At 53.3% G+C, this 25,296-nt stretch overlaps 1 protein-coding gene across 1 annotated transcript in view; it reads right to left on the minus strand.

Moving 5' to 3' along the window:
- The window catches only part of CLEC16A (C-type lectin domain containing 16A), a 122,148-nt gene that overhangs the window by 73,907 nt on the left and 22,945 nt on the right, over positions 1-25,296 (minus strand). Inside the window, exons 7-9 of the mRNA XM_056866272.1 lie at positions 22,879-23,053; positions 16,185-16,238; positions 12,050-12,163 (exon numbers count right to left, since the gene is read on the minus strand). Of these exons, the coding sequence (XP_056722250.1) occupies positions 12,050-12,163; positions 16,185-16,238; positions 22,879-23,053 (343 nt within the window). The remainder of the gene's footprint in view (positions 1-12,049; positions 12,164-16,184; positions 16,239-22,878; positions 23,054-25,296) is intronic.

The raw sequence follows: 25,296 nt of genomic DNA on the forward strand, positions 1-25,296 counted from the left end.
GTGGCTGGAGACCTGGCAACCCTAGCAATAATGTCCAGTGGCTGAGCAGAGGACGAGTCCTGGAGAGATGCATGCCAAATGCAAACTTTTACCTTTCAATAAAAAGTTGTTTGTATCACTGAAAGCTCTGTTATTGTGTTTTTCTTTTAACGCAAAATATGTGAATGTATGAGTTGTTTTTTCTAAACTAAAATCTCAGTATTCAGGTTAAATTGCTGTATTGGCATTTGGCGATAAATAAGTGGGTTTTGGGTTGCAGTTTGGGCACTCGGTCTCTAAAAGGTTCACCATCACTGCCATAGACTATAATGGGCCCAAATTTTTCGGTCAATCCAGAAATAAAGCTGAAAAACAAATTTACTGGTATAGGTATTTGGCTTATTCTGGGTTTATCGAAAAAAATCGGGGCCAATAAACCCGAACCTGAAATTTACCTATTTTCTTTTCTTTGCACAACCCCTAGCAGGGGACAGTGGCTGCCTCCTTGCAGGGAGAGTTAATCCAGAAGCACGTTTGCCAGTAGTGGCCTGCAGCCTCTACAGGTGTCGGGTGGCTTTTTCCAAAGTAGTACCTTATTATGAGGAAATCACACAGATGGCAGCTGTTGCATACTGTTAGGAGCAGGCCATGAAGACAGTTCATGGTTGCGCGTCCAGGTGTTGTTTTGCAGTTCTCTTCCTGTGTTTAGACTTCATTGATTCCTTTGGTGTGGGAATTGCCAAGTACTCCTTCCTGCCTCTGGGAGGGGGGTTGCCTGGGTTACCGGTTATCTCCTTTGCTTTTCCATATATGCCAAGTGCCTTGCCCTTGCCCCTCACGTGTCATTCTGAATATGGCTTCTGTAACCTGTCGAGTCTAATCAATAAAGCTGCTTTCGTGGACCTGCCGTCTACTGGAATCTGTTTATGGGTTTGCCGCAGGGCTAGAGCTCACATTATGACACAAGTCAGTCTTCATTGGTTTTCTTGCTGACCTTGGCTGGAGCCCTGGAGGGTTCGCCTGGACACTCGTCTCCTCGGCTTGGGGAGCGAGACGAGCTCCCCAAGGATCCCGGATTACTGCAGGCCGTCTTGGAGGAGACGCTGCAGACTGACGCGGAGGCCACCCGGCTGGTTTGGCGGGTGACTGATCAGTGCCGTCACCTGGCAGAGACGACCCCCTGGAGGACCCAGGACGCTGATATACGTGCCCACGACAACCTTTTGGATTTGGATTTTTTACTGGAGGAAACCCGGTTAGCGCAGGAGGATCTTGACTTGCTAACTCGGTTGTTGTCTGAGCTGACGTTCAGCGAGCCATGACAGGAGTCGGCGGCCCCCGTCCAGGGGTTCGAGTCCTACTTCCTGATGGCGGAAGCTCGAGGGGGAAACGTTCTGCCAACCGTCCCGGACCCCGCCGTATGCCACCGGGAAGCACAGAGTATTGCCGCCCGGACAGTCCTGGCCCTTATGGACTTACCGCTGGACACAGCGACAGTAGTGGAAGTTGAGAAAGTTTTAAGCCCGGAGTTTGGACTTTCCTCCCCGGATCTGCTCAACAGGTCCAACCGCTGTTGGGTCAACATAAGGAGATCCAATTACTTTTGGAGCAAACGGCCGAACCAATTGTGACGGCCACCGCGGTCACCAAAATCAAGGCGGACTGAGCGCTCGCTGACCAAAGATGAGCGGAGGAACTGTTGGCGGAGGCGGCCGCCATTCGGGTGCGAGCGACAGCAAAGACTGGCACACGGTCAAAAATTACCGGGGGGATGGACTGGTCTTTACCTTTGTTCTCCTGGGGTTCCCTGGAACCAGGACTATCCCAGGAAGCAGCACGCAGATAGCGGCTCACCTTTGCTCCTGAGGTTCCTGAGTATGAGGAGGAGGAGACTGAGTACGTCGAGGAAGGCGACTGGAATACCAATTACCGAGTTAGCCAAGCCTGACGGACCGGGGGGTCTGAGGAAAAAATCTATGCCTTGCGGTTTCAAAACCGAGAGCTAATGGAACGTATGGCCCAGATGCAGGACCAACTGGACTTAGTGATGTGTGAGTACGGTCGTCTTCAGCGTACTCAAGGGGCGCCTGTCCCAAACCAACAACCCCCGGGACAACCGGGACAGCCAACCCCGGTGCAGTCGGCCCCGGCACTACCAGGGCAGCCGGTCCCGGGGCAACCAGCGCAGCCGCAACCAGGGCAGCAGGGGCAGCCAGCCCCAATACTACCAGCTCCAGGGCAACCACCAGCACCACCCCCTGTGGTCCCAGTTGTGCAGTGGAAACAACCCCCTCTACAAGTGACATTTGATGGCTCCGCGGATGCGTTGCCCTGTTTTCTACACCAAGTGGACAGTTACATGAGAGAACAAGGGCATTCCTTCCCCACGGAAGACAGCCGAGTAAGATTCGTCTTTTCGCTTTTGGCTGGAAAAGCCACAGATTGGATGGTTCTCCAGTTTGATACCCGGGCCCGCTCCATACGGTCGCTTGATGAGTTAATGCGAGCGTTAAGAAGACGCTTCGAGGATCTGTTCAAGGGAGAGAAGGCTAAGGCGGCCCTCTTCCAACTTCGGCAAGGATCCTCTTCAGTTCGTGAGTTTGAAGACGAGTTCCAAAGACTTGCTAATAAAATAATTGATTGGACTGAGGCGACCCGAGTGCATTACTTCAGAGCAGCATTACATCCCGAGATTCTGAACTGGGCATACATGCAGCGAGACCCAGCTACCTCGGAAGAATGGATTTTACTGGCAGAAGAGGTGGAAAGTCACCAATTTATTTATCTTGCCCAACGGCAGGCCAGGGAGGGGGGAAGCCAGAAAAACCCTCCTAAAGCAGCCGCTCCTCAGGCCCCGCCGAGGCCCCCACTGGACCATTGCGATTTCAAAGGGGAGCCTGCCTCGTTTGGGGTGCCATGGGCCACTTCGCAGCAGCCTGCCCATCACGTCAGGGATCGTCGAGTCCCTCAACCCAGCCGGCGGGGACTCCTCGCAGGAGGGGACGCGCTCGAGGGAGAGGCGCTGCAGTCGAGCGGAGCATCACTCCGAGACGACAAGCACCCCAAGCTCTGCTTGCCGGGGAGGTGCCGACAGACCCTTCGCCAGCGGACCCATCGGGGTCCAGGATTACAATTACTGCCCCTGGAGAGATCAGCTCTGCTTCCTCCAAGGAGGGTGACCACTGGAACTCCCCTGCCCTTTATCTGGAGTCTCCCCTCGAACAGCCAAAAAACGGACTGGGTCTGCGGTAGAGGGGGCAATACCACAGACCCCCGCAGAAATTCCTGCGAAGTCCGGGGTAAGACCCGAAGCCCCCTTCATGGTGAGTGAAGTGGAAGAGACTGTATATGTAGATGTCATATTACAACATTATAGAAAGGGTCCTCAATTACAAGTGAAAGCCTTAATTGACTCTGGATGTGCCCGCTCGTTAATAAATGAAACCACTTTTAAGGCACTCCAGGTAAAGTCAGTACCTTACCTGCTCCGGTCCAGTTCACCCAGATGGACGGCAGTGACTTCAGAGGGGGGGGGCAGTAAATCATCACACAGATGGGGTGGCAATGGGAATTGGCCACCACTGGGAACAGATCAACCTTACTATCGTGCTTTATGTTAGATATGCTGTGGTGTTAGGAGCAAATTGGCTCAAAGGACACAGTCCTGCCATAGACTGGAACACTGGGACTTTAATGTTTAATAGCCCGTTGTGTGAATTACACCGACATGACATAGCCGTCAAAACCGTAGTCACGCCAACCCCTGCTCTTGCCTCGGACCCCTCCAGTCCAACCCTCTGAATATCAGGACTTTGCGGATGTATTCAATGTACAGGAGTGTGACGTTTTACCTCCCCACCGCCGGACTGATTGTGCTATTGAGATGGTGGAGGATGACAAACTGCTGAAAAGTAAGATTTACCCAATGAGCCCTACAGAACGAACGGTACTCCGCGAGTTTTTAGACAAAAACTTGGCTCGCGGTTTCATCCGACCGTCCACCGCACCTTGTTTGGCACCAGCCTTTTTTGTGAAAAAGAAAACAGGGTATTTACATTTGTGTATTGACTTCCGGAAACTCAATGCTATTACTCAAACGAATGCTTACCCCATTCCCCTCATTTCTGACCTCTTGGGACAATTAAAGGAAGGACACATTTTCACTAGGCTGAATTTAGTCGAGGCTCATTACAGAGTCAGAATTCGGGAGGGGGATGAACCTCTGACAGCTTTCTCCAGTTGCTTTGGGATGCTTGAGTTTATGGTGATGCCGTTTGGATTAAAAGGGGGGGTCTTCATGCAACTCATTAATGAGATCCTCCATGACATGGTGTTCAGAGGAGTGGTAGTTTATTTGGATGACATTCTTATTTACTCCAAAACCATGGAGGAACATGTTGCCTTGGTCAAAGAGGTACTGCAACGTCTTAGAGATAATCAGCTCGATGCCAAACTTTCTAAGTGTGTTTCACAGGAAGCAATTAACCTTCCTAGGATATGTTGTCTCGCACCAAGGACTGACTATGGATCCAGAAAAGGTGCGAGCTGTGCTCAGCTGGGAACCACCCTCTACTCGCAAACAAGTTCAAAGATTCCTCGGGTTTGCAAATTTTTACAGGGCGTTCCTCCCTCATTTCGCTCGGATTGCTCTACCCATCACGGATCTCCTTAAGACTAAGGAGAAGGGGGATTCGGCCACTTTACCCAATGCCCAGGTGGAGTGGACCCCCCAGTGTCAAGCCGCCTTCGATAGTCTAAAGCAGCTCTTTACGTCCGAACCGGTCTTGCAACACCCCGACTGCACTAAACCGTTCATAGTTCACGTAGATGCTTCTGACGTTGTGATGGGGGGTGCACTTCTGCAACAGGGGGAGGATGGACAACTGCGTCCGTGCGCTTATTTTTCCAAAAAGTTTACCCAAGCCGAACTCAATTGAGCTATTTGGGAAAAGGAAGCCGCCGCTGTGAAACATGCCATGACAGTGTGGAGACAGTGTTTGGAGGATTCCACAGTACCTTTTGAAGTGTGGTTCGATCACAAAAATCTGGTCGCCCTAACGGAGGCCCACAAACTGTCCGCAAAACAAGTGCTTTGGGCTGACTTCTTTGCCCAATTCCGATTTATCCTGAAGCATGTACCAGGAAAGCAAAATCTACTGGCTGACGCCCTATCTAGACTTCCCCAATATCCCACCAAGGTTGACCGACCCACAGAGTCGCTCTTCACCCCTGCCCAATGGGGTCTAGTGCCCACTCTGGCTGTGTAAACCCGTTCTCAGCTGCTCCCGGATGCCCCGTGCCCAAGCGAGCCGGTGACGCCACCCGTCTCGCTTCCTCCTCCCTCGGAGCGATCTACAGCCATGTCTCCCGAGACACGGGGACCCGAGCATCCTGTTCAGCCACCCCCCACTCTGGTCTCACCTCCGTCCCTGGCCCAGCTGCCCATCGGCACTACTCCGAAGGGGTGGAAAATCTGTCCGAGTCCTTTCGGGACACTCTTCTCTGTAGTTATCAAACGGAACTTTCCTCTCGGACCCTTCCAGCTTCTCTAGTTAACGTGGACAATTTTGGTACAAGGACTCTAAACTGTATGTGCCAGAAGTTTGCGGGGGGAGGTTTTGGGTTTAGTTCATGGTGCCAAGACTGCCGGACATTTTGGATTCCTAAAGACGTTGCATTTACTTAGAAGACAATTTTGGTGGGCGGGCATGCGGTCCGATGTGGACTCTTTCATCCGCAGCTGCCCCACCTGTGCAGCGGCCAAACGGGCAAAGGGAAAGCCATCCAGACTTTTGAAACCATTAGAGACCCCCTCTAAGCCTTGGGAGGTGATTGCAATGGACTTCATGACGGATTTACCCCCTAGTGGGGGGAAAACTGTAATTTGGGTGATTACCGATCTGTTTTCAAAGCAAGTGCAACTTGTGCCCTGCTCAGGTATCCCTTTTGCCCCGAAGTTGGCCCGGCTCTTTGTGTCACATGTCTTCCATCTGCATTCTTTCCCGCGCAAGGTGGTGACGGACAGAGGTTCAAATTTTGTGGCCAAATTCTGGAAAGCTTTCCTCAAACTGGTTGGAGTGGAACAGGGACTATCTAGTGCCTTCCATCCCCAAACGGATGGTCAAACCGAACGGGTAAATGCGGTCTTGGAATGTTATTTGCGCTGTTATGTCAATTACCATCAGGATGACTGGGTAAACCTGATGCCTTTTGCCGAGTATGCCTACAACAATGCGGTTCACCAATCCACAGTTCATGGTAATGAATTTAATCCTGTGGGCCATGTCGATGTGTCTGAGGAGGAGGGGGGAGCTGATGTGGCCAAATGGGTGGGTTCCATCCAAACAACCTGGCCATGACTGGTTAAAAATCTGGAGCGAGCCAAACGAAAGTACAAAACTCAGGCTGACAAACATCGCTCCCCCGGTAAGGAGTACAGGGTGGGGGATCTTGTCTATTTGTCCACCTACGATCTACCCACCCGTGTGATAAACCCAGCGCCAAGTACGTGGGTCCGTTTCCCATTTCCCGGATTATTAATCCAGTAACTGTAGAACTCTCCTTGCCCAAGTTTCTGCGGAGAATTCATCCTGTGTTCCATATCAGTCTAAAACCGTACGTTCCCTCCAAAAATGGCATCCTGAGCCACAACCCGACGTACCTGAAATGGTGGTGCGGGGGGAGAACATTTTGAAGTGGCCAAGATATTGGATTCCCGCTTTCGCTACGGTACCCTCCAATACCTGGTCCGCTGGAAACATTTTGGTCCCGCCCAAGATGAATGGGTGCGGGCCCGTGACGTCTCCGCCCCCCGCTTGGTACAAGAATTCCATTCCACTTACCCTCACAAACCCTCGGTAGAAGGGTGAGGGGGGTCCTTAGGGGGGCAGAATGTCAGGAGCAGGCCATGAAGACAGTTCATGGTTGTGCTTCCAGGTGTTGTTTTGCAGTTCTCTTCCAAGGCCACTCCGTGCCCAGTGTTTAGACTTCATTGATTCCTTTGGTGTGGGAATTGCCAAGTACTCCTTCCTGCCTCTGGGAGGGGGGCTGCCTGGGTTACCGGTTATCTCCTTTGCTTTTCCATATATGCCAAGTGCCTTGCCCTTGCCCCTCACTTGTGTCATTCTGAATATGGCTTCTGTAACCTGTCGAGTCTAATCAATAAAGCTGCTTTCGTGGACCTGCCGTCTACTAGAATCTGTTTATGGGTTTGCCGCAGGGCTAGAGCTCACACATACACACCACCGTAACAAGGATTCATCAAACCTAAACTTTGCTCTGCTGCGGGACGTTCAAAGCAAACAGGGTGAAAACGGTCCTGTGAGGACATTTGAGAAAGCTGTTGCTGGGAGCCACCGAAGGGGTGGGCAGACTTTGAAGCCACAGGTCTTGAGTTCTGCTAAATACAGAATGCAGATGATGCCACACTCCCGGGCCATCAACGCCACTTCAAGCAAGTGTCAAAGTATGTGACCCGCAGGACACCAGCAATCGGATCATCTAACATTTTGGTTTTTAGTCAACAGCAGTTAGCTAACAACAGTTTTTAGCTAACAGCAGCATTTTGGTTTTTAGTTAACAGCAGGGGAGGGGCTGTGACCAGTGCCAGATTTACGTATAAGCTAAACAAGCTATAGCTTAGGGCCCCACTCTCTTGGGCCCCCCAAAAAAATTTAAAGGAAAAAAAAACTGGATGTACATTTCCAAAATATAAGATAAAAAAAAATAAAATAAAACCTACATACAGCAACAGTGTTTTGTGTTGTGTAGGATCCTATGATGTAAGTAATGGGCCCCACCTGCTAGCCTGCTCCCTAAAATATCACTGGTTTGTTCATTTCTATATATAGGTTGCCTACAAAAAACAGCGACAATTTGTTGTTGACAAAGGACAGCTGGACATATAAAGGGCCCCATTACCTTCAATAGCTTAGGGCCTCATCAAACCTAAATCCAGCCCTGGCTGTGACTCAGTGGTGGAGCATCTGCTTGGCATGCAGAAGGTCCCAGGTTCAATCCCTGCCATATCCAGTTAAAGGGACTAGGCTGGTAGGTGATGTGAAAGACCTCTGCCTGAGACCCTGGAGAGCTGCTGCCCGTCTGAGCAGATAATACTGACTTTGATGGACTGAGGATTCAGTATAAGGCAGCTTCATATGTAAAGGCTGGGGAAGGGCTGTGGCTCAGTGGTCAAGCATCAGCCTGGCTTGCAGAAGGTCCCAGGTTCAATCCCTGGCATTTCCACTTAAAGGGACCAGGCAAGTAGGTGATGTGAAAGACTCCTGCCTGAGACCCTGGAGAGCTGCTGCTGGTCTGAGGAGACAATACTGACTTCGATGGACCAAGGGTCTGATTCATGTGTTCATGTGTCTCAACTGAAGCAGGGCAGCAACACAAAGGGAGGGGGTGATTTTTGACCACCACCCCCCCCAAACCATTTTTCAGATCACAGGGCAAAGGTATGCCTTTGACTTGAGCAGGGTGAGCGGCGATGGGTGTGGAAGACCCAGACTGGGGACACGGCATAGAGGAAAGGACTGGACCCCCCTCCCCTCACCAAGCACCAGCGCTCTGATTCAGTTCCGTGACTGCCCCCCCCAACCACTTTTCAGTGGTTGATCCGGAAACTCCAGCTGATACAGAATGTGGCGGCGAGGCTCCTTACTGGTACCTCGCCGGGGGCACAATACACAGCCAGTGCTTCGGCATCTGCCCTGGCTCCAGCTGGAATACCGGATCAGGTTCGAGGGCAGGTTTTGCCCTTTACAGCCTCACACGGTCTGGGATCCTAGTAACTGCGGGGACCGCCCTCTCCTGGCACACACCCCCAACCCACCCCCAAGAGTATTATGATCTTCACATAACAACCTTCTGGTGGTCCCCGGACCAAAGAGCACGAGGCTGTCCTCAACCAGGCGAGGACTTTTTCGGCCCTGGCCCCAGCCTGGAGGAACTCCCTTTCTAATGAGACCCAGCACTACGAGGGAAGTCTGAGGGAGATGGGAATGTTCAGTCTGGAGGAGGTTGGGGGGGACGGACAGGATTGCTCTCTTGAAGTATTTGAAGGGCTGTCACTTAGAGGAGGGCAGGGAGCTGCTCCTGTTGGCAGCAGAGGAGAGGACTCGCAAGAATGTGTTTAAATTGAGGACGTAAAGGTACCAGCTGGATATTATGAAAAGGTTTTTTTACAGTAAGAGTTGTTCGACGGTGGAATCAGCTTCCTAGGGAGGTGGTGAGCTCCCCCTCACTGGCAGCCTTTAAGCAGATCTAAATCCAGATTAAAGTCCACTGCTCCAAGGGTGTAACTCTGCTTAGGACGGCACTGCAAGTCAGACAGGAAATTTGTTAAACGTGGACTGGCACGACACCTGATGCAGAAAGTCGCAGAGATGGAGACTCGTAGCAGACCAGCTACTTCTGCAAAAATGTTTTGCAAATACGTATTTTTTTTAAAAAAAACATTCTGAATCAGCAGCTAGACGACGACAACTGCGCCAGCGACGGCCTCCAGGTTACAGGAAGGAGATAAGGTAGGTTAAGAACAATCCAGAGCGTGGCTGGAATCTGCCACATACCCATCTATGCAGGAAATATGCAAAAGCCGCGCTTGCAGGAAGGAAGGGAATTGCTAAACGCAACTTCTGCCCCGCACCACACAGTGCCGGGTACGAATGTGTGCCACTAATACCACCCCCTCTGGTTACTGGAAGCATCCTTCTGGGGTCTTACTCTCTTCTGCAGACCTCCAAGCACATCGAGCGACACTACAACCCAGCTATGAACAGACAAGTTCCAGAGGCCAGCCCCGTTGGCCTGCAGTAGAAGAGGGGGATTCCGGGTCCAGGAGCACTAATGAGATTTTCCGGGTGTGAGTTTTCAAAAGTTAAAGTTCCTTTTGTCAGGAAAAAAACACAGTGCCAGTGACGGCAAGTCACTGGGCCCAGCTTGGCCAGCGGGCAGAAAGAGAGAGGTTTAAAAGACAAAACTGCCCAGGAACTAGCAGTAGAAAAGAGCCAGAGTCCAGTAGCATCTTAAAGACTAACAACATTTCTGGCAGGGGAGGAACTTTCGTGAGCCACAGCTCACAAAAGCTCACACCCGGCCAGAAATGTGGTTCGTCTTTAAGGTGCTACTGGACTCTGGCTCTTTTCTACTGCTAGTGACAGACTAACACGGCTCCCCATCATGCTCGATGCCCAGGAACTGAGAGTTAACAGCAACCATCCCTGTTTTTTCCAAGTTCTGCTGCTGTTAAAACACAACGTGCAGCGGACCACCGAACGGGACCCTGCCCCGTTGCTACCGGCAGGAGCTCAAGGTCTCCCTAAGATCCTCGGCCGAGGACCGAACACAGGACTTCTGGAACAAGAAGGCGCTCTGCCACCGAGCAAAGTTCCTTTCTGCAAAATATAGCCCAGGGGGGTGAGACAGGCGGCCCGCAGGCCAGATCCGACCCCCGGAGGGCTGTTCTCCGGCCCGAGCCGAGGCCCGTGCCCCCGCCCTGCCACCCTTTGCCGGGCGTGGCCAGGCCCACTGCCCTTGTCCCTTTCCTGGGAGCAGCCACCCTCACTGCTGCCCTCCCCTCCCCGCTTCCCTCGTCGTCTCCCTGCCAGGCGCCCTCCCCCTCCAGCCTCTCTCCCCACCGCCCATCAAGGTCAGTACGGTCTACTCCGACTGGCAGCGGTTCTCCAGGGTCTCAGGCAGATAAAGGTCTTTCACATCACATTCTGCCTGGTCCTTTAACTGGAGATGCCGGGGATTGAACCTGGGACTTTCTGCATGCAAAGCAGAGGCTGTACCACTGAGCCACAGCCCCTGACGGTCCTCGGGAGGGAAGGTGGCATGGTATTTCAGATCTTGGAAGCTAAGCAGGGCCAGTACTTGGATGGGGGACCTCCAAGGAAGGCCCTGTCGAGGAAGGCAATGGCCAACCCCCTCTGCTTCTTGCCTGGAAAGCCCCTTGCTGGGGTTGCCGTAAATCAACTGCGACTTGACGGCACTCACTAATGTTATCATGGCCTGGCCTGAACCAATGACCCCAAGCAGGCTTTGACCATGGACGAAGAGAGAAGGATGGGTGCCTGCATAACCAACTGAGCAGTCAGCCCCAAAGGAGGACCACCGCCTCCCCCTGGCCTCCTCCGCCCTGCCGCTGCCCTGCAGCAAGCCTGCTTGCTTCCCACTTAGCACAGAGGGCGAAATGCTGAGCAGGCAAGATTACGCCAGCGTCCTACTTAGCGAGCTCCACTTGGCAAACTGTGTTGCCTTTTGATTGTAAAGACTGCAGGCTTTTAAAAAAAAAATCTCTGGCAATAGGAAGTGGTGCCCCAGAATAGCACTAGAACACTTCTGCTTTTTTTAAAAAAAGAACAAAAACTTTTTTTATATATTGCAAAACCCACAAAAACGACAACAGTTTGTCCAAAACACTCCCCAAAACAGTTTGAAGCAGAACAGCAGCTCACACCCAAGAAATTCTGCAAAACAGGTTCAGTGGAAACGGCTCCGCGGCAACAGAAACCGCAGATTTCCTAGTAATAAAACCCACTTCAACAAAAGTGGGTGAGACAACCCAGCGTACGCTAATGTGCTAGGAAGAGGAGATTGATTTCAGAGGTAAGAGATCTTTTTCATCTCTCAAAGTCTGCGTGCAAGAACAGGTCAGCTTCCTGGCTTAAAAAAATATACATATAACAAGATGAGGCTGTACCAAACACAGGGCACCTGGAAACCTTTCGTGTACCACAACCTAATGCAAAAACGTTTTCTGCAAAAACACCCAATCCTCTGATCCTTAACGCACAACAAACAAGGGTGCTGGATTCTGGCCCCCGCTACACAAGAGACTGATCTAATCAAGTGTCACAGCTTTGCTGTGTTGACCTGCAGTAGAACAGCTAAATTCAAGTCCAGCAGCACTTTAGAGACCAACAAGATATTTGGGATATGAGCTTTCGAGAGTCCAAGGTAACTTTCTCAGAGCTTGGACTCTCAAAAGCTGATAACCCGGAAATCTTGTTGGTCTGGAAGGTGTTAACGGGACTCGAATCTAGCTGTGTTCTTGACTTACTGAGCTTTTCTGGACGTCTTGCTCCACTTTTGCCGAAAACACCGACAGGTCTCCGTTCAGAATGACTTCGGCCAAGGAATTCACCAGCGGTCTGTAATGTATAATTAAGAAGACCTGCGGGAGACAGAAGCAGAAGGGGACGTGAGAATGGAGCTGACCTGTCTGCCTCTGAGTGGCCAGAGAGCTTCCTTGAGAGCTTTCCTTCAACCGTAACTTTTCTGGCCCGATTCAACCCTGGAGAAGCAGCAACGCAGCACAGTCGGCCAGGTTCATGCGTCACACACCAGTTGCTTCCCCTAACCAAAAAACCTTCAACAGAAAGGTCGCTCATCAGTCCCAAGTGCTCCAGCCCAACCCTTCTTCCTGAGGAGCTACGTTTCTATTAAAGGGAGTATTTGTTTATTTATTAACTCACATTTATAGCCTGCCCTCATTCCCAGCCAGGCCGGGTTATAGGCCTGGTGGAACAGTTACGTTTTGCAGGCCCTGCGGAACTCATGTAGGTCCCACAGGGCCCTGATGTTACTTGGGAGGCTGTTCCACCAGGCTGGGACCAGGGCCAAGAAAGCCCTGGCCCTCGTCGAGGACAGCCGCACACTCCTCAGGCCACCAGTAAATTGTTGTCCATTGAGATTAAACTCTCTTGGGGGCATACCAGGGTAGGCGGTCCAGTAGGTACAAAGGTCCCAGACCGTGTAGTATCTGGCATGTTTCTTTAAATCCAATACACAGCCTCTCACCAGCAGCATGAGATAGTATGCGCCTTCCCAACAGCAGCATGATGCAGTGGTTAGAATCTGGACAACCCAGGTTCGAATCCCCACACTTCCATGGAAGCTTGATGGGTGACCTGGGGCAAATCACACACTCTTAGCCCGCACGCAGGGTTGACATGACGATAAAGGGGGGCATAAAACGGGGCAAAGAAGAATGACGTAAGATGCTTTGGGTTCCTGCAGGGGAGAAAGGTGGGATATACCGTATTTTTCGCTCCATAAGACACACTTTTTTCCTCCTCAAAAGTGAGGGGAAATGTCTGTGCGTCTTATGGAGTGAATGTGTGTCCCAAGGCCGACGCCCAGCGCCGGGCCTCGGGCCTAAACTCCGCCCCCTCCACGGTTCCCAACCTCCCGGGGGTTCCGGGAGGAGGAAGGGAAGAACCTCACTTACCGGTATCCCCGGAGGAGCGCCGTGGAGGAGCCGGGGCGACAGGCCTGGGCGACAGGAGCTGCGGCCGCACCCAGCGTGAGCGGCCAGGGCTTGGCCGGGAGAGGGGAGGGCTCGGCGCGGAGGCGCCCGTCCCCAGCTTCTCCCTGGTGGCGGTGGCGTGCCGGGTGCATTCAGAGGGGGCTGGGGCTTGGCCGGGAGAGGGGAGGGCTCGTCGCGGAGGCGCCCATCCCCAGCTTCTCCCTGGCGGCGGCGGCGCGCTGGGCACATTCGGAGGGGGCCTGAGCTTGGCCAGAAGAGGGGAGGGCTCGGCGCGGAGGCGCCCCAGCTTCTTCCTGGTGGTGGCGGCAGCACGCCGGGCGCATTCAGAGGGGGCTGGGCCTCTGCCCAAGGCGGGCCGGGGCAAGGAGGAGACGCCCCGGGCCAACAGTCTCCGGGGGGCTGGCCTGACCGGGACCCGCTGGTTCCCCGAGGCGGAAGGGAGAGGAAGAGGCGGCAGCTCGCCGCGGAGCGCCCCTCCCAGAGGGAGAGGAGGAGGTGAGGGAGCCGGCCGTGAAGAACAAGGTGGGGCGGGGTGGCAAGACCCTACAAGGGGGAAGATGGGGGTTCAGCCTCTTTCCACAAGACAGTCACTGCTGTGGATGCAGCCGTTCTCTCACGCTGCTTGCACCTGTTTTTCTTGATCTTCTGGAAGATCAAACTTGGATTTTTGGAGGGTTTCACTCTTCCTTTCTGCAATGGCACACTGAAGAGACAATTCTGTTTACAGACTCAACACAACTTTTTCCCACCAGTAAATCCGCTCACTTTTGGGTGACTTCACAGTCGTGTTGTAAATTGGCTCCTGGTTGCATGTGGAATTTTCTGCTTCATGAATGCCGCAGGAATCTTTATAGTTATTTTTTAGCATTTTTAAAAATCGAGTAGAGCCTTTCTGGTCAAAGTATTGAAGCTCCTCTCTGTTTGGTCCATCTGGCTTTTTATTTAGTCCAAAAAAAAATCAGTTAAAAAAAAATCTGCCTTGGCTTTGCAGGATGTCACAGCTACCATATATTTTTTTCTTGTTTTCCTTCCTCTAAAAACTAGGTGCGTCTTATTGTCAGGTGCGTCTTATGGAGCGAAAAATACAGTAAACAAACAAACCACGCTGCGTATTTCTACAGCATGTCTGAGTTCCCTTCCCCTGGACAGGACCGGTACAAAACACAGCGGCGAAGCTTCTTACGGGGTCCTCGTTGCGGGCTCACATCACGCCAGTGCTTAAATAGCCCCGCTGGCTCCAGCTGGAGTATCAGGTCAGATTCAAGGTGCTGTTTTTGGCCCTTAAAGCCTTACATGGTCAAGGACCTTCGTATCTAGGGGACTGCCTCTCCTGGTATGTTCCTCGGAGGAGTCTTCCTTCAGCTGGTACCAACATGTTGGTGGTCCCCGGCCTGAGGAGTGTCCGGCTGGCCTCGATCAGGGCCGGGGCCTTTTCTGCCCTGGCTGGGTGGAACAGTCTCCCTAGTGCAGTGATGGCGAACCTTTTAGAGACCGAGTGCCCAAACTGCAACCCAAAACCCACTTATTTATCACGAAGTGCCAACAGCTGGGCGGCGGGCAGTCCAGGGAAGGGGGGCCTTTGAAGATGGGTGGCCTCCGTGGGGGTGGGGGGAGTCCCCATTGGGAAGCTTCCCCCGTCACGGAGGCCAGGTCTACCCATTGGTTTCTAAAGAAACCAATGGGTAGACTTGGCCTCCATGGGTCATGTCTCAGTCGGGAAGCCAGGTCTACTGTCATGCAAACCAATGGGTAGACCTGGCCTCCGGATGGAGATGGGTTTCCCCCCCACAGAGACCAGGTCTACCCATTGGTTTGCATGACAGTAGATCTGGCCTCCTGACTGAGACCCCCCCCCCCAAGGAGACCAGGTCTACCCACTGGTTTCTATGCACATAGAAACCAATGAGTAGACCTGGCCTGCATGGGGTGGGGGAGAAGAAAGCAACAGCCTGACTGTGCCCGGGAGAGGGGGGGGCGGCGGGGAATGCGAGCCTGGCCCTCTCCGGGGCCAGGATCGCACGGGAGAGGGGGGTGGCGGGGAAAGCGAGCCTGGCCCTCTCCAGGGCCAGGATCGCTCAGGAGGGGGGACGGTGGGGGGGGGGGGCAGGCAGCGCCGCACGGTTCAAAGCCCCCGCCGCCCAGCTGGGCAGTCCCTTGGGCTTTGAAACGCGCTGCGCTGCCTGCAAGCAGGGCCCGCGGTTCAAAGCCCGCCCCTTCCCTGGACTGCCTAGCTGGGCGGCGGGCAATCCAGGGAACGGGTGGGCTTTGAACCGCGCCGCGCTGCAGCACGGCACGGTTCAAAGCTCCCGCCGCCCAGCTGGGCAGTCCAGGGAAGGGGTGGGCTTTGAACCGCACCGCGCAGTTCAAAGCCCCCGCCGCCCATCTGGGCGGCGGGCGCGTGCCCGCAGAGAGCTCCGCATGCCAGACTTGGCACGCGTGCCGTAGGTTCACCAACACGACCCTAGTGAGACCAGGGCCCTGCGGGACCTTAAAGAGTTCTGCAGGGCCTGAAAAACAGAGCTATTCCACCGGGCCTATGGTTCAAAAAGGTTGGGAGGGGGGGCTGACCTACTCTCTCATCTTTTCAACTGGAGATGCCAGGGATAGAACCTGGGACCCTCTGCATGCCAAGGAGATACTCTACTCTGAGCCACGGCCTCACTTTACCACAGCTGCTTGTCCACTCACCCCAAACCACCACCCCCTGCTCCCCACTGCAAATCCCCAACCTCTCTTTCCCCTGAAAAGGCAGTCGCTGGGGACGATGACTACACAGACCCCTCTACGGCACTGGGTATGCCGCCGGTGCTGAGTGAGTATCAAAACGGCAGTCATGATCACCAATCCCAGCCTGGGACTTTGCCAGTAAGATCGCCGACATTTTCAACAATACATCGTACACCGTCTAGAAACACCAAACACGTACTTGCGACAAGAGATACAGGGAAACCTGGACACTTATTTTCGGACGCTCCCCGCCCTAGAGAAACAAAGGATTAAGACAATAGGGTTAAATTTGAGAAAGGCAAGTCTGTCTGTGAAAGAGATGTTATCACTTTAAATTGCTGGGGGGGCGAGTTAAAACAATCTCTCTCAACTCATGATAAAATTGGGGGGAAAACCTTCCTCTAGGATCACTCTCATCCTCTACGATCATTTCTGTTTCTTAAGACACCAAGAAACGATTTTAACAATTTTTTAAAGTGGGTGAATGGTAGGAATCTAGAACATACCCCTGCCACCTCCCCGGGTCTTTGGACAGGTATCAAAATACAGTGCTTGCTCATCAAGCGACTGAAACAGCCTGAACCATCTCTGTGTCAGGCAGTCTGCCTTTTATTGCACCAGCAAATAAGCCGGAGCAACAAAATAAAAAAACAGGAAATTCCCAGACATTTTCACAAGGGAAAAAATTAAAATACAAAACAATCATTTAAAATATCTCAAAAATAAAACCACGTTACAATCTAGATGGCTAGTGGCCCAGAGTGGAGTAGCTGGTACATGGGACAACTGTGTTGATACTGAGAACCAGGTGTGCTGTAGTGATTAGATTAGGATTGGGGAGACCCAGGTTCAAATCCCCACTCTGCCATGGCAGCTCAGAGGGAGCCCTTGGGCTAGTCACATGCTCTGAGCCTAACCTACACCTCACTGGGTTGTTGTGAGGATAAAATGGAGAAAAGGAGGATGTTGTCAGCCACTTTGGGTCCCCGCTGGGGAAAAAAGTGGGGTATAAATAAGGTAAATAAATAAAGTAAATTTCCGGGCACTTCATCGTCACCTTTATCTTTATGACTGCGGCAACAAACCCTGCCGTTCAGAAAGAATGCATTCATTCCTATCTGCCAGTAGTAATACTAATTTATCCTGGTTCATACTAACCTCTGAAATGGGGCCCCTGAGCTGTGTATTTAACCCCCCTCATGTGAACCACTAGGAGGAGGAGGAGGAAGAAGAAGAGTTCGTTTCTATATGCTGACTTTCTCTACCACTTAAGGGAGAATCATACTGGCTTACAATCACCTTCCCTTCCCCACAACAGACACCCTGTGAGGTAGGTGGGGCTGAGAGAATGTGACTAGCCCAAGGTCACCCAGCTGGCTTCGTGTGGAGGAGTGGGGAAACCAACCCGGTTCACCAGATTAGCCTCCGCTGCCCCTGTGGAGGAGTGGGGAATCAAACCCAGTTCTCTAGATTAGAATCCACCACTCCAAACCACTAGCCACTACACCATCAATGCTTCTAGAAGGAGCTCAGTTTGGGGTGTGCCCGCTCAAGTATTTCCACAGTCACAGAGCAGTCCCCTGAGGTCACTGCAGGATGTAGCTCTACACCCCCGGCATGAGGCGCTCGACCGAGTGGCCTCAGTTCACCTGCGAGACCATGGCTGGAAAAGGGGCCTTGAGTTAGGCTAGGGTGGGCTCTGACGGCGTGGGATCACAAACCCACAACAGATGGCTGAAGGAAGCCCCGCCGCGATCGGGCCACAGGCCCACCAAAGCCGGTGTTCTGCTCCCCAGGGGGTTGGCGGGCAGCTCCCTGGAAGTCGCTCTCCATTGGCGTTCGCCTGCAGGACCTTGGACAGAAGCTGCTGGCTCATGAAGCACAACCAAAAGAAAAAACCAAAATACAGCAAATACAAGTATAATGGTGTATAACTATCACCACAAAGTCCTAACAAACAAATATGCAGAGATGTTTCGAAACAGAGCCACCGTGATGTAGTGGTTAAGAGCGGTGGTTTGGAGCGGTGGACTCTGATCTGGAGAACCGGGTTTGATTCCCCACTCCTCCACATGAGAGGCAGAGGCTAATCTGGTGAAGTCGGTTGGTTTCCCCACCCCTGCACACGAAGCCAGCTGGGTGACCTTGGGCCAGTCACAGTTCTCTCTGAACTCTCTCAGCCCCACCCACCTCACAGGGTGTCTGTTGTGAGGAGGGGAAGGTAAGGTAAGCCGGTTTGAGTCTCCCTCAAGTGGTAGTGAAAGTCGGCATATAAAAACCAACTCTTCTGCTTCTGCTTCACAGCACCCAAATAACATGTATATAACAACCCAACGAATCCTATACTTGCATTGAACTTAAATAAGTTCACTAAGTAACAAATCACTAAGTAAATTAAACGATGTGCGGGAGCCTTGCAAAAGCACAAGAGATACCACAATCTTGTGAAGACGCTGACTCCACAGTCTTTCTTCAGGAGTGATTTTTTCACTTTGCATTTATTTATGTTCAGTGCAAGTGTAGGATTCATTGGGTTGTAATACATGTTATTTGGGCACTATGCTTCGAAACAACTGTGCATATTTGTTCATCAGAACTTTGTGGCGATTGTTATACACCGATACACTTGTGGGATTTGCTATATTTTGGTTTTTTCTTTTGGTTGTGCTTCATTTGGGCCACCTTGCTGTGATTTTTTGACATGCTGGTTCATGGAGGGCAGACAGGAGCTGACCCCCCTCCAGAAGGACAATCACCAGGAACCGAGCATTCTACCACCCCCCTCCAGCTGCCACCCAGGCTTCCCCAGAAATTGGCACTCAGAGAGTCTCAGAACAAGGCAATCCCACCCCCAGGACTGGCAAAGGCTCTTCGCTGAAAAGCTATGTTTTGCCAACAAGCCGCTGGCGTTCTTCGGAAAGTTCTCTTGCATCAGCTGCCCCAGGCGCCGACGTCAGAGGACTCCTCTTAATAGCCTCTTAGAATTCTTGTGAAGGAGCCAAACTTTCCTTCTTTCCCTCTTAAAGGAAAACAATGAGCTCAGCTATTCTGGCTGGGCTCCTGGGAAAAAGGACACCGACCGAGGAAGTGAAGGAGAGGCTCTCCTTTGTGCAAGGATTACAGAAGGGTGAACCCGGCTGCCCTTGGTGAAAGCATTAACAGTCCAGAGGGACCTCTGGGACTAATGGAAGCATTCTCTCATTGAAAAGATTTCAGATAGTCTATTCAAAGAAAATTTGATGAAAATGATTTACAAATGGCATCTATCACCTGCAAGGATGGCAAAGATCTATAAGACAGGTACCAGCAAATGTTGGTTCTGTAATGAGGAAAAGGCAGATTTTTTTTCACATGTGGTGGGGTTGCATAAAGGCAACAATTTTTTGGAAACGGGTTGTAAAAATTATGTCAATTGGGTTGAGGAAACAAATTCCATTTAAGCCAGAAACCTTATTATTGAACTATCTTCCTGATATTCCAAAAGACCAATGGATAGTAGTGTTATGTATGTTAATGGCAGCCAGAATGGTCTTTGCTAGGCAGTGGAACAAAAAAACCTCCCCTAAGATACAGGATTGGTTCTCAAAAATAAAAGAGGTGTATATTTTAGTGAAGTTAACCGCTTACCAAAAAAATGATGACATTAATAGTGTAGATCTGTTATGGACAAGAACGATTCAAAGAATGGAAATGTCCATTTTACAATAAGATATAGTTTTGGTTAAGCGAGAAAGGGTTATGGATGCAGGGTTGTAAAGTATTTTACATGACTTTATGCTATTATGTGACTATTTGTTTTTAGTTTATGTACCGTATATACTCGCGTATAAGCCGAGTTTTTCAGCCCAAAAAAAGGGCTGAAAAAGCCGGCCTCGGCTTATACGCGGGTCAATACAATAGAGGGGGGAGGGAGGAGGGAACTTACCGCCGCCATCTTTTCTCTGCCGGGAGAGGCTTCCAGAGCCTCCCTGCGGCCGCGGGGAGGGCGCTCGGCCGTCCCCGCCGCCTTTTCCCGGCCGGGAGAGGCTTCCAGAGCCTCCCTGCGGCCGCGGGGAGGGCGCTCGGCCGCCCCCGCCGCCTTCTCCCGGCCGGGAGAGGCCTCTAGAGGCCCTCTGCGGCCGCGGGGAGGGCGCTCGGCCGCCCCCGCCGCCTTCTCCCAGCCAGGAGAGGCTTCCAGAGCCTCCCTGCGGCCCCGGGGAGGGCGCTCGGCCGCCCCCGCCGCCTTCTCCCGGCCAGGAGAGGCCTCTAGAGGCCCTCTGCGGCCACGGGGAGGGCGTTCGGCCGCCCCCGCCGCCTTCTCCCGGCCAGGAGAGGCCTCTAGAGGCCCTCTGCGGCCGCGGGGAGGGCGCTCGGCCACCCCCGCCGCCTTCTCCCAGCCGGGAGAGGCTTCCAGAGCCTCCCTGCGGCCGCGGGGAGGGCGCTCGGCCGCCCCCGCCGCCTTCTCCCGGCCAGGAGAGGCCTCTAGAGGCCCTCTGCGGCCGCGGGGAGGGCGCTCGGCCGCCCCCGCCGCCTTCTCCCGGCCGGGAGAGGCTTCCAGAGCCTCCCTGCGGCCGCGGGGAGGGCGCTCGGCCGCCCCCGCCGCCTTCTCCCGGCCGGGAGAGGCCTCTAGAGGCCCTCTGCGGCCGCGGGGAGGGCGCTCGGCCGCCCCCGCGGCCTTCTCCCGGCCGGGAGAGGCTTCCAGAGCCTCCCTGCGGCCGCGGGGAGGGCGCTCGGCCGCCCCCGCCGCCTTCTCCCGGCCGGGAGAGGCTTCCAGAGCCTCCCTGCGGCCACGGGGAGGGCGCTCGGCCGCCCCCGCCGCCTTCTCCCGGCCGGGAGAGGCCTCTAGAGGCCCTCTGCGGCCACGGGGAGGGCGCTCGGCCGCCCCCGCCGCCTTCTCCCGGCCAGGAGAGGCCTCTAGAGGACCTCTGTGGCCGCGGGGAGGGCGCTCGGCCGCCCCAGCCGCCTTCTCCCGGCCGGGAGAGGCCTCTAGAGGCCCTCTGCGGCGGCGGGGAGGGCGCTCCGCTGCCCCCGCCGGGCTGCACCACTTCCTGCCGCCAGGAGCGGCCTGGGGGGGGGCCTCCTGCAGCTGCAGGAAGGCCACCCCCGCCGGATCCGCCGCTTCCCACCGCCAGGAGCCCAGAAGGTAAGTCTGCGGGGGGGAGGGGTTATAAGCCGACCCTCGGCTTATACGCGGGTGCCTAATTTTTCCCCATTTTTTGGCTTCCAGAGCCTCCCTGCGGCCGCGGGGAGGGCGCTCGGCCGCCCCCGCCGCCTTCTCCCGGCCGGGAGAGGCTTCCAGAGCCTCCCTGCGGCCACGGGGAGGGCGCTCGGCCGCCCCCGCCGCCTTCTCCCGGCCGGGAGAGGCCTCTAGAGGCCCTCTGCGGCCACGGGGAGGGCGCTCGGCCGCCCCCGCCGCCTTCTCCCGGCCAGGAGAGGCCTCTAGAGGCCCTCTGCGGCCGCGGGGAGGGCGCTCGGCCACCCCCGCCGCCTTCTCCCAGCCGGGAGAGGCTTCCAGAGCCTCCCTGCGGCCGCGGGGAGGGCGCTCGGCCGCCCCCGCCGCCTTCTCCCGGCCAGGAGAGGCCTCTAGAGGCCCTCTGCGGCCGCGGGGAGGGCGCTCGGCCGCCCCCGCCGCCTTCTCCCGGCCGGGAGAGGCTTCCAGAGCCTCCCTGCGGCCGCGGGGAGGGCGCTCGGCCGCCCCCGCCGCCTTCTCCCGGCCGGGAGAGGCCTCTAGAGGCCGGATCCGCCGCTTCCCACCGCCAGGAGCCCAGAAGGTAAGTCTGCGGGGGGGAGGGGTTATAAGCCGACCCTCGGCTTATACGCGGGTGCCTAATTTTTCCCCATTTTTTGGGAGAAATTAGGCACCTCGGCTTATACGCGGGTTGGCTTATACACGGGTATATACGGTATATATTTATTTTTGACTGTTCATTTTTATTAATAAACAATAAAAATGATTTCAGATAGTCTAAAAAGGTCAGGCAACATTCAGGGGCCACAATATACTGGGGTTTGCTGTGCAACAAACTCTGGTTAATCTACTGGGCCGAACCAATGAGCCCCAGCTTTGTATACAAGAACAGCGCCCCGGGCCTCCTGCTTCTTGCCTTCTGCCAGCCTCTCAGTGGGGGAGGACCCCCTTCCTATCCTGCCAGTTCTGTGCCGAGGCAGACACCAGGGTGGCACTGCCCAACACACCAAGGTCTGTGAATTCAGACACCCCGACAAACCAGAGTTTGGAAAAACAAGTGGCGGTTGGTGAGCCGTGGTTTATGGTTATGTCTGGATGCAGTCTTTTCTCCTGGGAAGTTACTCATAGCAATGAGAATGGACGGAATCCAAATGGTAGCCGGGCAATCTTGAATCCTGCCCCAGAAGGGCTTAGGCTGGCCATGAACCCTGTGCCGGTGCATCCCAAAGAGAGATGCAGGGACCAAGCCCAGAACTGGTATTGTTGGGGGGGGGGGGGTGGAGCAGGGCTAAAGAGGCATACTAAGCTTGTCCAGCCCTGTTCGTGCCTGCCTGATGCCAGCAACTATGGTCATATGATCTATGATACATTTTTTAAACATCCCCCACAGTACAATGGGGGGTGGTGGAAATACAGGATCAAGCCCCCATGGAGCAAACCCAGCAAACCCTACAGGCAGAGTTCCAAAGTAACTCCCTGTGGTTTCTGTCTACCTGTCATGGGGTATCGCTCATACTGTGATCTGGGATCGAGGGCTTCTCCTGGGGTTGCTACAGACTCTTGAGAAACCCCTACACTCTCTTGACCTAGCGGCGGTGGGGTTTCTTCCACCTATTTCTCCTTCAGGAAGCAGGCACCGACTACGGACCAGCTGTAACAGCTCCACATGGCAACTAGAGGGGTGCGGGAACCTTTGGAGGGGCTGCCCGAATCCACAGTTCCTCACCTTGTCTCGATCGACTAAGGAGTACACGTAGAGAGGCAAGAACAGGCTGTTCAGCAGGTGGTCGGTCAGCACCTCATTTAGGAATTCACAGTTAATAATAAGGATGTCGTTCAGGTAATGGAGATGGTCGAGGTGTTCCGCTACAAGGCCGCTCAGCTTCTCCCGATTTCTGTGCCTGCGAGAGAAGAGAAACAGATACAGAACAGAAGACTCTCCCACCTCAGAGAGCCACCTCTTCTCAGAAAGCAGGAATTTCCCCAGGAAGATGAACATTTTATTTCCTGGGGAGGGGGGGGGTGACCAATGAACCAGTCCAAAGACAGCCAGATTCGAGTCGAGTAGCACCTTCAAAACCAACAAGATTTTCGGGGAATGAGCTTTCAAGAGTCAACACTCTGACTCTCGAAAGCTCATCCCCCGAAGATCTTGGCAGTCTCTAAGATGCTGCTGGACTCAAATCTGGCTGTTCTACTGCAGACCAACGTGGTCACCCCCTGAAGCTCCCTGTTTAAAACAGCAGTCCTGAAAACAGGGATCTAGAAGCCTACAAAATATCACCTTGACCACCCTCCACTTCTGCCATTATACATACACAACCCAAACAGGGCACCTGTGAGCATGTCATTCTCTGGAGTCTGGCCAGCAGGTTCAGGCTGGGTTATTATTATACACCCAGAGATGATGCCAGCATAGAATCATAGAGTTGGAAGGGGCCATAGAGGCCATCTAGTCCAACTCCCTGCTCAATGCAGGATCAGCCTAGAGCAGTGGGCAGTACCACCCACTGGGGGGCGGTGGGATTACCTAGGGGGGCACTAAGAGGCAAGAGGGCAGCAGGGGGGTGCAAGAGGTGGGCCCCTTCAACTATGTTGTTCACTAATTTACTATAGATCAAGCTATGGTACCATGCTGGCAAATTTGGTGGAAACTATCAGAATTTTTTTCCAGACTTTGAAGAGCTGGTACCACTGGATCAAGTTCATCAGTTTTGTTGAATAAATTTCAGCCTAAAAGTTTTAATTTGATTTTGAATAGATATGCAATTAATTGTTACTGTTTTGAAATTTATCGTTACTATCTTCTTTAGTGAGTCATGCAAACCCGTATATTGAATAATGCTTTTTATAGGATAGGGTAGGGGGGGTGGGGTTGAGTTTGTGGATCCAAGGGGGCGGTGGCCCGAAAAGTTTGGGAACCACTGGCCTAGAGCATCCCTGACAAGTGCTTGTCCAGCCTCTGCTCAAAGGCTGCCAGTGAGGGGGAGCTCACCACCTCCCTAGGTAGATGATTCCACGGTTGAACAACTCTTATTGTAGACATTTTTTGCCTAATATCCAGCCGGTACCTTTCCGCCCACAATTTAAACCTATTATTGCGAGTCCTATCCTCTGCTGCCAGCAATCAATCAATCTCTCTCCCTCTATGCAATGCCAACTTGCTGTCTTTTGTGTAAGGGTGGGCTCACCCAGAGTCCCCCCCACCCGCCTGCCAGTGTCTGCTAACTGGATCCCCCAAGCTTTTTGAAACAAGTCCTGTCCTACCCCTCATGTCCTGTTATCAAGCAGGATGGAGACTTTGAAGGTACACTTTAAAGGTTTTTTAATTGATCAAATCCAATGAATTGATGTTTAGTTGATACATTAGATTTGATTGAACAGGGAGCTGTTCCTGTTGGCAGCAGAGTGTCGGACTCACAATAATGGGTTTAAATTGTGGGCGGAAAGGATATTAGGAAATATTTTTTTACAGTAAGAGGTGTTTGACAGTGGAATCGGCTACCTGGGGAGGTGGTGAGCTCCCCCTCACTGGCAGTCTTTAAGCAGAGGCTGGACAATCACTTGTCAGGGATGCTCTAGGCTGATCCTGCATTGAGCAGGGGGTTGGACTAGATGGCCTCTGTGGCCCCTTCCAACTCTATGGATCTATAATTGATTTAAAAGGTTGCCCCAAAGAATTAGGCTGTAGATTTTAAAACCTTTTCTTGTTTTTAATATAAGTACGTACAAGAAACATGGATGGCTGGTACCATCTTAAGAAGGGGCATTCCCCATCCTCACTCACATGAGGCAAAGGCCTATTCTAAGGAGCCACCAGCTGTAACACAGTTATCATATAAAAGCAAACACCTCCACCCCATGACTTTATGGGAGCCAGCATGGTGTAGTGGTTAAGAGCGGTGGTTTGGAGCGGTGGACTCTGATCTGGAGAACCGGGTTTGATTCCCCACTCCTCCACACGAGCGGCGGAGGCTAATCTGGTGAACCAGGTTGGTTTCCCCACTCCTGCACATCAAGCCAGCTTGGTGACCTTGGGCTAGTCACAGCTCTCTCAGGGCTCTCTCAGCCCCACCTACCTCACAGGGCGTCTGTTGTGGGTAAGGGAAGGGAATTGTAAGCCAGTTTGGTTCTTCCATAAGTG

This window comes from Euleptes europaea, chromosome 21, assembly GCF_029931775.1.
Source record: "Euleptes europaea isolate rEulEur1 chromosome 21, rEulEur1.hap1, whole genome shotgun sequence".
In the NCBI taxonomy this organism is placed as follows: Eukaryota; Metazoa; Chordata; class Lepidosauria; order Squamata; family Sphaerodactylidae; genus Euleptes; species Euleptes europaea.